The 11,759-nt window shown below is 32.0% G+C and overlaps 1 protein-coding gene across 2 annotated transcripts; it reads right to left on the reverse strand.

The window, feature by feature from the left end:
- Window positions 1-233: 233 nt before the first annotated feature.
- On the reverse strand, window positions 234-6,499 carry LOC7453574 (5-amino-6-(5-phospho-D-ribitylamino)uracil phosphatase, chloroplastic). 2 transcript variants are annotated; one of them, XM_002325776.4, is made up of 11 exons: window positions 6,286-6,497; window positions 6,090-6,188; window positions 5,940-6,008; window positions 5,697-5,801; window positions 4,992-5,046; window positions 4,469-4,542; window positions 3,418-3,501; window positions 3,195-3,335; window positions 2,707-2,772; window positions 1,018-1,127; window positions 234-570 (listed from the first exon to the last, which is right to left on the reverse strand). In XM_002325776.4, exons 1-11 carry the CDS (start codon window positions 6,418-6,420, stop codon window positions 402-404), a joined length of 1,107 nt encoding a protein of 368 aa, XP_002325812.2. In that variant the 5' UTR covers window positions 6,421-6,497; the 3' UTR covers window positions 234-401. The 2 variants fall into 2 exon arrangements, with proteins under 2 accessions (XP_002325812.2, XP_024448339.2); XM_024592571.2 differs by lacking the exon at window positions 5,697-5,801 and having other exon boundaries at window positions 6,286-6,499.
- Window positions 6,500-11,759: the final 5,260 nt, after the last annotated feature.

Here is an 11,759-nt window from a genome sequence, read left to right on the forward strand (position 1 = left end):
AATTTTTTTGTTGATAACAACATAACCAACGACTACTAACATTTTTCAAAAATCACCAAGAATTTTAAAGAATCACTTCGTTTGGTTTTGAAAAATTTTAACAATTTTTTGTGCGAAGTGAAGAACATGTCCTGCTGAAAAGATAGTGTCTTTTTACTTTTTACAAGAAATTTAATAGAATGCACGGCTGAACATATTTTAGCCCCTAAAATTCTAATAAGATTTTGATCATATGAGATAAGAATTGCATATCTACTCACTGTACAACCATGTAAAAAAATGTCAAACAGCATATTTTCTAACTGGAGAAGGGAAAAACTAGTATAAATTAAGATTATAAATGCTATGATGCTAAATCACAAAGGGGGATTGGGAAAAGGAGGGGCAAGATGGAAATGAATTTAGTATATGGTGTCGACTGATAGCTTTCTCTTCGGAGGAGATTTCTCTACAATCTCCTTTTGCCGGTCCATAAAAGTAGAGCCCTTGTTAGCAAATAGTCTCCGGAGATTGATCACTGAAAGTTCGTTGAAGCTTGCAACAGCAAGATCAGCCTGCACCAGATCATACCTGCATGTTTCGACAATAACAAGAATCTGAGTAAAGGGGGTAGAGTTATTATAAATGCTTTTCAACCACAAATATAAATCAAATCAACCTGTATTCAAATTACAAATGCATGTCAAGAACATCAAAATGCATTAATTTCTGTAATAATTCCAAGTCCACTTCAGAAAATAAATCACGTGTTTTTGGTCAATAAAACAGATCATATAAGGAATTGAAATGACTGTCGGTAGCAGCACTTTTGGAGATGCAGTTTGGATCAACAGAAACAACAAAGTTTGAGTTAGTGAAAGTAGAATCTTCAAGACAAATCATTCTTTGAGTACGGATGAAAGATTGAAACCATTAGAAATCAATCAATTGCTTAGTTGATAAAAAAAAAAAACTACCAATCTAATTACTCAGTTTAGGTCATCTAAAAATTCCATAGGTAAATGTTTAAGTACGCACGCAGGATGTGCACCAATTAATCCTACAGCCATCATAGTACAGTTATGAGCAGCAGCTATGCCCCTGGGGTCATCTTCAAACACCACACACTTGGATGGTTTGCGGTCCAGCTGCAAGGAATTTATGCAAGAAGGTCAAGAGAGAAAAATGAAACTCAAGCTGCAATTAAAAAGAAAATGAGTGAACATGGGAATGAGATGCATTTTTATACAAGGCATGCATTAATCTTCTGCCCAACTTGATTCTTTTGTTCTAAAGTCCAACTGCTCATCTGCGAGATTTTGTTTTCCAAGATGGCAGAGCCTGACAACTAATGTTGCAGGGGCGAACTTACAGATTAGTGACCAAATATTATGGCTCTCATAGTACAGTCTACAACAGACAATAAAGATTAATATTGACAAATTATTGCTATCCTTTTCAATTTAAATTATATTTATTTTAATTATTATTTAAATTTATGAAGTGAAATACATCAATTACGTATATTTACCTAAAATTGCCACTAGTCACATAAAAATGACAGCACAAATAGACAATTTTTTTATGAATTAGTTGAAATATTTTTATTTGTAATTTGTTTGTAGATTAGCATTCAACGACCATAAACCCAAATAAGATAGCCAATGAAATTCTCCTAAAAGAAAATAATAAAGAAAAGAAAAGAAGATGACCAACCAAGAAGAGTGTCATTTATATCTTTGTTGCACTACAAATGAAATGAACATTCCAAGAAAAATGAGAGCATAAAGTAAAGCACATATATTTATGTCCACAAAGACATGGGTATAAATTAGATGTGATTGATTGCATAATTGATTGACCAGAAAACATAAGTTTAGGTGAGATGATAACAAGGGTTTGTAGGCTGCTAAATATGCTGCTTTTTGGAGTATGAAGCAGGGTCATGAACCTTTCCATAAAAATAAAATAAAGAAGAAAAGGAAGAAAAAAGAAACAAGGTCATGAATTTTTTTTTCCCTATCTACAAGCAACAAGGTCAGCATGCTGGTAAAAGGAATGGACATTCATTCCATTGTCTCAGAATTTTATACGTGTTGGGCTACTCTTTAAGTCCTATTTCACAATCCTTGCATATCTATTTAAAGCTGGTTCCATGAAAATTATATGTATCTATAAGATTTACATGAGGCTGTAGTATACAATTTCCACAAGTATAATTCACATCTACCTGAATTTCAATCCTTCATTTATGATGTTTATTCTGCCTTTTCTGTGCAGTAAGAACAGGCCACATGTAGGTCTATATTCTATAAGAAAGTTCTTTCCTATACTGAGATTAACCACAGATTTCATTTTGAAATCTTTTCCAATCAACCAGAATCAAGCAACCCTTCAGTCTCCAAACTAAAAAAATAAATAGGGAGTCATTACTGCACTTGTAATTTCACATGCTATCCTTGAATGCTTTCTCTTTGTAGAACGTTTGTTGTACCCAAATATTTTCAAAACCATAATTTCAAGCTTATCGGAATTTAAAATTAGACATGTATAAGCAGACCATTGCTTAATGCATGATGCAGATCAGATGGCATGCCTTTAGCTATCTAATTCTAAGGAAATATTACAGAGCAACTTTAGAGTGAGTTCATTGGAAGATCAAAAGGCAAGAACTCTTACTCTGAGGAAATATTATCAAGCAACTTTAGAGTGAGTTCTCGACCATACCTTCATAGCTGCAGAAAGGAATCTATGCGCTATTGACTCCATGCCATCTTCCTCAGACACAATAGCCTGAACAACCAAAAAAGATAATTACCCACGGGAAGTTGGTTGATATTGAAAACATAAACATAGAAAATTACTTATCATCCAGTTTTATTTAATAATACTATAAGGCCATCGTATCAGGTGACTGATGTAACATGTAATCTTCATTAGCTTGTATCATTAGTTGATAGTGCAAATTACTAAAGAAATTATAAAAATTATCCCGTATACTATTTGAAATGTGAGAAGTCCACCATAATTCGTTATTTTGAAAAGTGAGCATGGCTCCAGTAACAATTTTGTCTATCACTAAGCACTTGAGCTCCAAATTCCAAGAGCCCTTGGTGCTTAGGAGCTGCAATGTCCTCAATAATACAGCTTGTCTGTGTGATATCTAGCAGGTTATCTGTTCAAAATGTTGCGCAAACTCAAAGTAAATTACATACCTGGAAATACTTTTTGAGACCCATACGCTCCAGGGCACCTACCATGTTTATTCGATCAAGACATGAAACAACAGCACAGGGTATATGAACTCTACTTACTGCATCCAGCCATTCTTCCAGCCCCTCAATGGGTTCTCTAAGCTGGGTGAAAACATTGATAGCCAGGTGAATTTTGGAGTTCAAGAGACAGGCTGTGCAACCATGTAAAGACTAGGACACTCACCCCAAGTAGATTAGCATGATACAACTGGGATAGTCGTAACTTCAATCTAACCACTTCACTTTCTGCTGTCTCCCAGAGCAATCCCTGAAAGTTATAGGACATATCAAGCAATTAATACAAGGTATATGAATGATGGTTAATATGAAAATAAAAGAAGTGTATCAGTGGAACAAGAGAAACAGCCCAAGAAGATTAAATGTATTGGAGCATCATGCCACAGATTTAAGGAAGCTATGCTTCAGGGATCATTTTATAAAAACAGAATAAAAACTCCATGATCATACATCAGTTATAAGTCACCATATTGCCTAGGTCAACTCCAAACCATTACTTCTTTTCTTCAATTCAATTAATTTGAAACTCAAAATATATGCATTTCTAACATTGTAAACAGGGAGAGCTGAAATTGTAAAATTTAGGAACCCCCAAAACCCTGTGCGTCTACACAAATGTGACCCTTTGATGCACCTTATTCTGAGGCCAATTCAGGCACACATCTTTCATATTAAATAAAACATTTGCAAAAAGCACCACTACTCTCTTAATGGGTGAAGTTTAAAATTTCCCTCTCTAACCATCTGAATGCTTAGGCCCACTTCTCTAAAAGGAACTTGAGTGAGAACTGCTTCATATAACCACAAAAATTAATTAAATGGTTGAAGACTTATGGTCAATAAAAAACCCCACTACTTTTTTTTTCAAATCTGGGAACGAACTTGCTCTGAAAGTTTGGCAAACTGATGTAATTAGATGAAAGACCAAAACCTTATCCTGTCAGTAGAACTGTTTTTTCTTTCTCCTCTATTCTTCATTCTCAGAATGCAGAATTTTCACAGCTAAAATAATAATAATAAGTGCTTTTGTAATGCCACCTTGCTGAAAGCCTGTATTTCCAAAGCCTTTTCAAGGCAATCAGAAAGGGCATAAAGGAATTCATTGCATCAAACCATCTGATAATGGAGAAATATCTCTAATCTAATAAAAAAACTAATCTTTTAGACATTATATATTCATAATAGCAACCAAATCCTAAAGTGAAAAGTTTTAAAACCTTGTGCAGTATGTGATCCGCATCTGCATATAGCATCAGTCTTTGAGCAAGCTCATCTTCAGGAATTTCCTTTCCTGCACAAGAATCATAATGATAGCACATACATTACAAAAAATGTCAGATAAATTTCTGGCTTAGTATCCATTTTCAATTAGGTAAAACCAATATTGCATCCATATAAAAATCAATTTGAGATCTAGACACAACCTAAAGAGATGTTCCACTTGAACCAATTTGTTTATAATGAGGATAAAACAACATGCAGCTGAATCAAAGTTTGAAATTAACTTGGGGATCAAGACCATTAAAAAACAGCTTCCAGTACTGCAAATGAGTAATTGTCTGATTTTAGAAATGATGGATACTAGCACGCTGATTCTTTCATTTCCTCCGCTTATATTTTAGCCTAAATGTTGACCACAAAATCAGCACCTTAACCACAGAGTGAGCTTTAGAAGTATTTACAATCAGGAAGTTGAGGGAAATAAATGTTTAACTAAAATGGGAAAATATTACTTCATACCTTCTTCAATTGCAAGCTGCTTCCACACATTCAACTTTATTGATCGAGTATCAGCCTGAAACACACAAACACACAATTATAATGGGAAATGAATCTCATCCTTCAGCCCCTTCACTCCCCCACCCCTCTCTTCCCCTTTCTCTCTTTCCAAAGTACCAGCATTTGAATCAGCATGAAGCCCACGTTCTTTTATTTCAAAATACCAATTAATATCGGTTTCCTTTGATCCCTGAGAGCACTGAGATCTTATTCATGCAGGTGCTGAATTCTCCTCAGAAGACTAAGGCCACACATGTCTCTTATTTAATCACATACAGACTACTCTTGGCATTTTAGAAATATCTTCCTATATTTGTGATACCAATCTTATAAACTCTTTGCTGCAAAACCTTAGAGCAGCTAATTAAGCAAATAAAAAAATGAGATAGTGCTGATGAGCACAGCACAATGAACTAACAAATTGCTGTAGTAATTTTTTAAATAACAGTTAACAAACTGTTATCACAACTCACTTTTTGTGCAAGGTAGAGGGGAAGAAGAAAAAACACGGTCCTCAAATGCTTAAGTGTGATATTAGTCGTTAGAGCTCAGTACATTTTTCAGGAGATTCATCCCCCAATGTGACCAAATAAAAAACCTAAGCATAACCAAAGATAACATTTAGCTTTGCTATTAGCACATAGGGAAATGGTTAAAGGAAATTACCACAACATTGTCCCAAGAAAAAACAAGACCATAGGCTTCATCTGGTTTCATGGCATAGCGTACCCGATGAAGGAAACCTTCTTGCAGTTTATCATTCAAAAAATCCTATTCCCAATACCATAAACAAGTAAATACCATTAAGCAATAACCTATGATCTTTTTGCTTCAGAAACTATAATATAAATTCTAACAAAGATTAAGAGATAAATTAAAGTGAATTATTGTAAGAAAAATATAGCTTACCACATCAACCTTTAAAAGCCCATCCTGTCTAAATGTCTCAAACCCTTCTCCATATTCTGCTCCAATTGCCTATTACACAAAGCAAAAGATGAAAGGAAAATTTACCCTTTTTAAAATTTAAAAAAAAAGAAAAAGAAAAAATAGAAGTACCTCTTGCATGAAGAGCTTTTTAGGAGAAACGGGAAGCCCGTCATTATTATCGAACCCACAAGCATTCTTGATCACCAAACGATGATTTGCCTTTAATTTCTGCAGATAATAAAGAGAAGACAACAAGGGCACGAGTTAGTTATAATATATATTGTAAACTCAAAAAGAAACAAGAGGAAGAGTTAAGAGGAGAAACCGGAAGTTTGAGCTTAGAGTGGGAAAAGAGCGAGTGAGGAAGACCAGAAGAGGAGGGTGAAGGTGGAAGGAGCAGAGAAGAAGTAGAAGATGAAGATGATGAAACGCTTTTAAAATTGCTGCAACGGCACTTCATTTTTTTTTTTTTTTTAGGGCAAGTAATTTGAAGGAGGAGCCAAAGTCTAGTAATATCGTTAGCAGATTGCTGGGCTCTTTTCCTAAATTGTGAGGTTCATGTTGCTGTTTGTGCCGTGCCGTGCCGTGCCTTCCCAATGAATCACGTGCGCCGCGTGTTGCAAATTTCTATTTATCCAAATCATAATAAATAAATTCTATTTATCCAAATCATAATAAATAAATAAAATCCAAACCAAGTTGATTTTTCCTCATTTTGACTAGCTTCTATTAGTTTATTGAGCATGTTTTCGCTGCGGTTTTCATTAAAAAAAATTTGAACATATGAAAATAATATTTAAATTGACAAAAAATATTTTAGTATTATTATTAAATTTAATATAACAGATTAAATTTCAAATATCTTGGCATAACTATTTTTTTAGCCCAAGTTTAAATTAAATAGTTTATAAACTTCACATGACTTTGTTCATTGAATGGATGCAAAAATATTAATAAAATATTAAAGGATAAAATTAAATAAAAAAATATATTTTAAAAAATAAAATTAAAAAATGAAATTAAAAAAAGAGAAAAAAAACCTTAATAAAATAAATATAAAAAAAAACTCATATTAAAAAAAAGGTAGAAATGGAAAGAAAAACTCAAAAGCTCAAAAAAAACAAGGGAGGCAAAAAAACTCAAATAATCAATAAAAAATCCTTGAGCGTGTTAAAAAAACTTTTTTTTTATTTTTTTTTCTTTTTATAATGTCATTTACCCTTTTCTTTTTTGAAAAACAATATGACTTAAAAGCATTTAATTGCTTCCATTAGGATTCAAACCCATTACCTCGATTTTACCCTGAATGCTTCAACCAATGAGTTACAACACAAGTTTCTTAACTAAACGCTTAAAATAAATAATATATGAAGTTGTTCTTTGTTCATATAAACACTTAAACCAATTACCGTCTAACGTTTTTAGTTGTCTTGATAATAATAATTAACTAGTCTTAGCATGATGTTTGTATAGCTGGTAATTTTTCTTTAGTGAAATAAGGTTGAAGTTATAATAATTAATTACTAATTATTTGACTCGTGTTTTATTGTTAATTTTTTTAATTAGAATTTTTTATATAAAAACATATTTAATATAAATTGAAAAGTTTATGCACGTATCTAATTAATAAATTGAGAATCATCTGTATAAAAAAATAAAAAATAAATCATTAATGATAACTAAAAACGAAACTAGAAAATTTGAGAGACAAATATAAATCAAGATATTTAATCTCGTGGCACATACCATATACCATGTTATGTTTAATAAATTTCTTTATTAAAATAATTTTTTTATTAAATCAAATTATAATAGAAACAGACATGCATAAAATTGATTGAAAAAAATTAAAGAGAAAAATATTATACAAGACTACAGTATTAGAAATATTATACAAAAATAAATATTTTTATTTTTAAAAATAAATTTCATCTATATTTATTTTAAAAAAAATTAAAGATAAATCATAAGAATATATAACTTTGAGAAAGACAGTAAGAAAACCAAAAGTAGAAATTTCCTATAATTAAAGGCAAATCAAGGTTAAAGGTAGGAAAATGTTTATCAAGTCTAGGAGGGGCAAGAGATATTTTAATTGAGGAAAGGCATAACAAAATGCCAAAAGTTGATGATGGGGGCAATAATAAAAAAAGAAAAAATAATAAGAAAAGAGGAAAAAAAAGAGATATTGAACTATGAACATGTCTTTTGGTATCTTTGATAAAACCTTTGGTGTCTTTAAATGATTAGATTGGTTATCCATCAAAGAAAAAGTTGAAGTTGCTTTATAGCCTTTGTTAAGAGAATATTGATCATTTAAGTGAAAATAAAATTGATGAGGCTAATGATTGGTAGTGAACCTTAACCTTTCCTTTGATTTGAAATGTGAGACAGTAAAAAGATAAAGGAGTATCATGAGATAAATGATGAGCAATGAGCTTTAGTATTCTCTTTAAATTTGAGATTGACAATGAAAGGAATGACATAATTATATGTCAATGATTGATAAGATTGGAGCATCTAGAACCATTGATCGAATGAGTTGAAGTTGAAAAAGCTGCATGGTTATATTCCAATATTTGACTTTGATTGACAACACTAAAAGTTTTTTATTGATGAAAACTCTTATTAAGAGGTGATGCATTATTATATGTCATTGTTTGATTTTGATTAAGGAATATTCCTTAGAAAAGGTGAGGCATGATTATATATCATTGATTGATTATGATTAAGAAAAATGGAGTTTTTTGTCCAATTTTAGAAAACAAGACTTATTGGTGAAATGTATGCCATGGTTAAATGTCATTTCTTTTACAAAGACAACAAAAGAAAGAGATTGAAGTGAATAGTTGATGGTGATCTTAGGTCTTTGAAACCCTCAAACAACTTTTGAGCCTATGAATTTTTTTTTTTTCCATAGTCATGAGTCATATCCTGCATTACATGCTTTTAAAAGCTTTTTTTAATCAAGTAAGTGATTTGAACCAATAAGTGGCACTATCAAAACATGAAAAGCTTTTTCATAAAGGTTGTGGCTTTACGAACTAAGCTACTGATTATTATACATGCTGATAAAATAGGTGCTCAAAATAAAAAATCTTGTTTTATAAAGCCTCGAGTCTTGACTCGAGCCTTTTGCCGTTGAAATCCATAGAAAGTTACCTCGTCACGTACCATCAAATGACATACAAAAAATAAGAGATTAAAATTGACATAAAAAACCATAAAAGAGCCAAACAAATGCTTTAATCTTACATCGAGTCAATTTCTATTTTTAAAATACAAAATAATCAAAGAACTGCATGTATGAATGATGTGTGTTAGATCTTTAACCAAATAAGCTTAATTTTCAAAATTTATATCTCTGTGATTTCGTTACAACAATTAGTTTTGAATAGACATGACCATTGAAATTCATAAAGTTGATTAAAAAATAAGAAAGCAATTTTTAAACAAAAAGTCATCAACCGAGTTTGCAAAGTCTTATACAAAAATAACATTGACACTTCTTAATCGTCCTTGAAAAGTTGAGCAGCCATGGATAATGCAATGGAAAACAAACAATATTTAGATCAATTGGGGGCAAAGAAACACATAATCAAATGATGATTTAGTGAGATTCATCAAAGCTATGATTAACGTCTGGCAATGACATATGCATTTTGATGATAGGTAAAATAATGGACACAACTAGTTCAACTAAGGGAGATGTTGCCTAAGAAGTCTATGATTTACTCAGTGAACTTCAGCAGCAGTTAAGAGTAACGTTGCACTTAATGGCAATCTTTATGTCTGAAATGTTTGGTTTACCCTTTTGATATATGGTTATGACTTTTAAAAGATGTTATCACATGGATGCATTTGGATAAATGTTGAAAGGATGCATTGATGCGAACCTCGTGATCACGTGGTCACGCAACCCACACGTAAAGACATCAATTCCTGGAAAGCCAAGTAAATCAGGTTTGATAGGAGTGTGACACAAAGATAACTTGTACCTAGGCATCAACACTATTAAAAACGAAAACCCCCACCCAATGAATATTGATTCGAGAACGAGAAGTATAAGGATGACGCCATGAAATCAGTTGTTTTTCAATAAGTTGTTTTTCAGTTCTTTATAGAACCAAGGAAGGGAGAGTATATCATCAACACGCACACACAAAGTGTGGCAAACAAGAAGTTTTATTAATCTGAATTGTCTAACTTACATATTTGGTTATGTCTTTATTTATACTAACTCTAGACTTAAATAAACCCTAATGGACCCCCCTTGGGTGGACTTATATGAGGCCTATTTACAATTAATCCAAATAAGTAATAATAACCTAAAAACTAAGAAAAAAATAATAAAAATAATAAAACTCCAAAAATTATTATCCTAAATATACTAGAATCAGATTTGTCACCCTTAAAAATTTCTAAATAGACTAGGAAATCTGATCTAAAGGTAGAATTAATTCTAAAGTCTTATTTTCTTGTTGTAGCTAGGATGAATAAAGAATCCATGTAAGAAAAGAATTCTGAAACATTTATGAATCTTTGCCATACTTGGAAACTTTATTGCAGCCCATTAAAGATCCTTGTAGAACTAGGAGATTCCCAAAACAAGTTGTCACATCCTTGTAGAAAAAGAATCCTAGCCAAATAGGAAATCCATAAAGAATCCTAGCCAAATAGGAAATCCATAAAGAATCCTAGCCAAATAGGAAATCCACAAGTCAAAAGGAAGTAAATAACAAAATTCATACAGCCTCTGTTGACTAGTATTGCAATGCCTTTCCGAACTTCGATTGACCTGAAATTTTAACCCAAGGTAGGAAAGCATGTTAGGAGACTGCACATAAAATTTCAATCTGATCCAACAGTCGGATTGAGAATTCTGATTATTTCCATGAAACTAGACAGTTGTGCATTTTATGTCAGAATCCGAATCTGATTGTTTTTTTATTGCCTGAATCGTATCATTCCCTCTCTCTTCAAGATGATTCATCCTTGAATCATTAACAGAGATAAGGGATAAAGTTTTAGCCTCTTTTTGAAGCCCTTGGAGTTCTTTTGTTGCCAACAATCGTCGCCAACAACTTTGGATGAAGGTAGCACCCTTTTCTTTTGTTTATCATCATTGCAGCATTTTTGCTCCTCTCTTTATAAAGCTTGATGGGCATCAACTAATGTCGTTAATATCAAGTTCTTGCTACATCTCTCTTAGAATACGACATAGACTCTTGGTTTCTTTTTTGAGAACACTAATCTCCTTATTTCTCTCCCTTTGATACCACCTTTCCTTTTGAATCCTCTTCTTTTGCCATAATACCCTCGTTAGAATACATGAAATCCTTATTGTAATACTCCTTTTGCATTTTATTTTTTTGATATCAGAACTTAAAACGAAAGCTAATGACAATAAATAAAGTAAGAAGACACTAGAGACTGAAAACTGACCCATAATTACATGGACTTTCAATTGATGAACGTAACAAATCCTTTTAGACCCAAAAAGGGACCCTAAACCAAACGACTTTCAAATGGTCTAAACTTTGATATTTAGAGTGAATTCATATAAAAAAACCAGAATATAAATTTTGATTTAATTCTGAATAGATTTGATATATGGACGTGAAACTGACGCAAATCAGCCCATTTAGAACCATAATTTGAAACTTAAACCAAATGATGTCCAAATAAATTGAAAATTGATATATTGTGTGATTTCACCTAAATAACCAGAATATCAATTTTGGCACAATTATAATATGGTTTTATAAGTGGACGCAAAACAGAAGCGAAACAAACCCT

Source organism: Populus trichocarpa, chromosome 19 (assembly GCF_000002775.5).
Source record: "Populus trichocarpa isolate Nisqually-1 chromosome 19, P.trichocarpa_v4.1, whole genome shotgun sequence".
NCBI classification, from domain to species: domain Eukaryota; kingdom Viridiplantae; phylum Streptophyta; class Magnoliopsida; order Malpighiales; family Salicaceae; genus Populus; species Populus trichocarpa.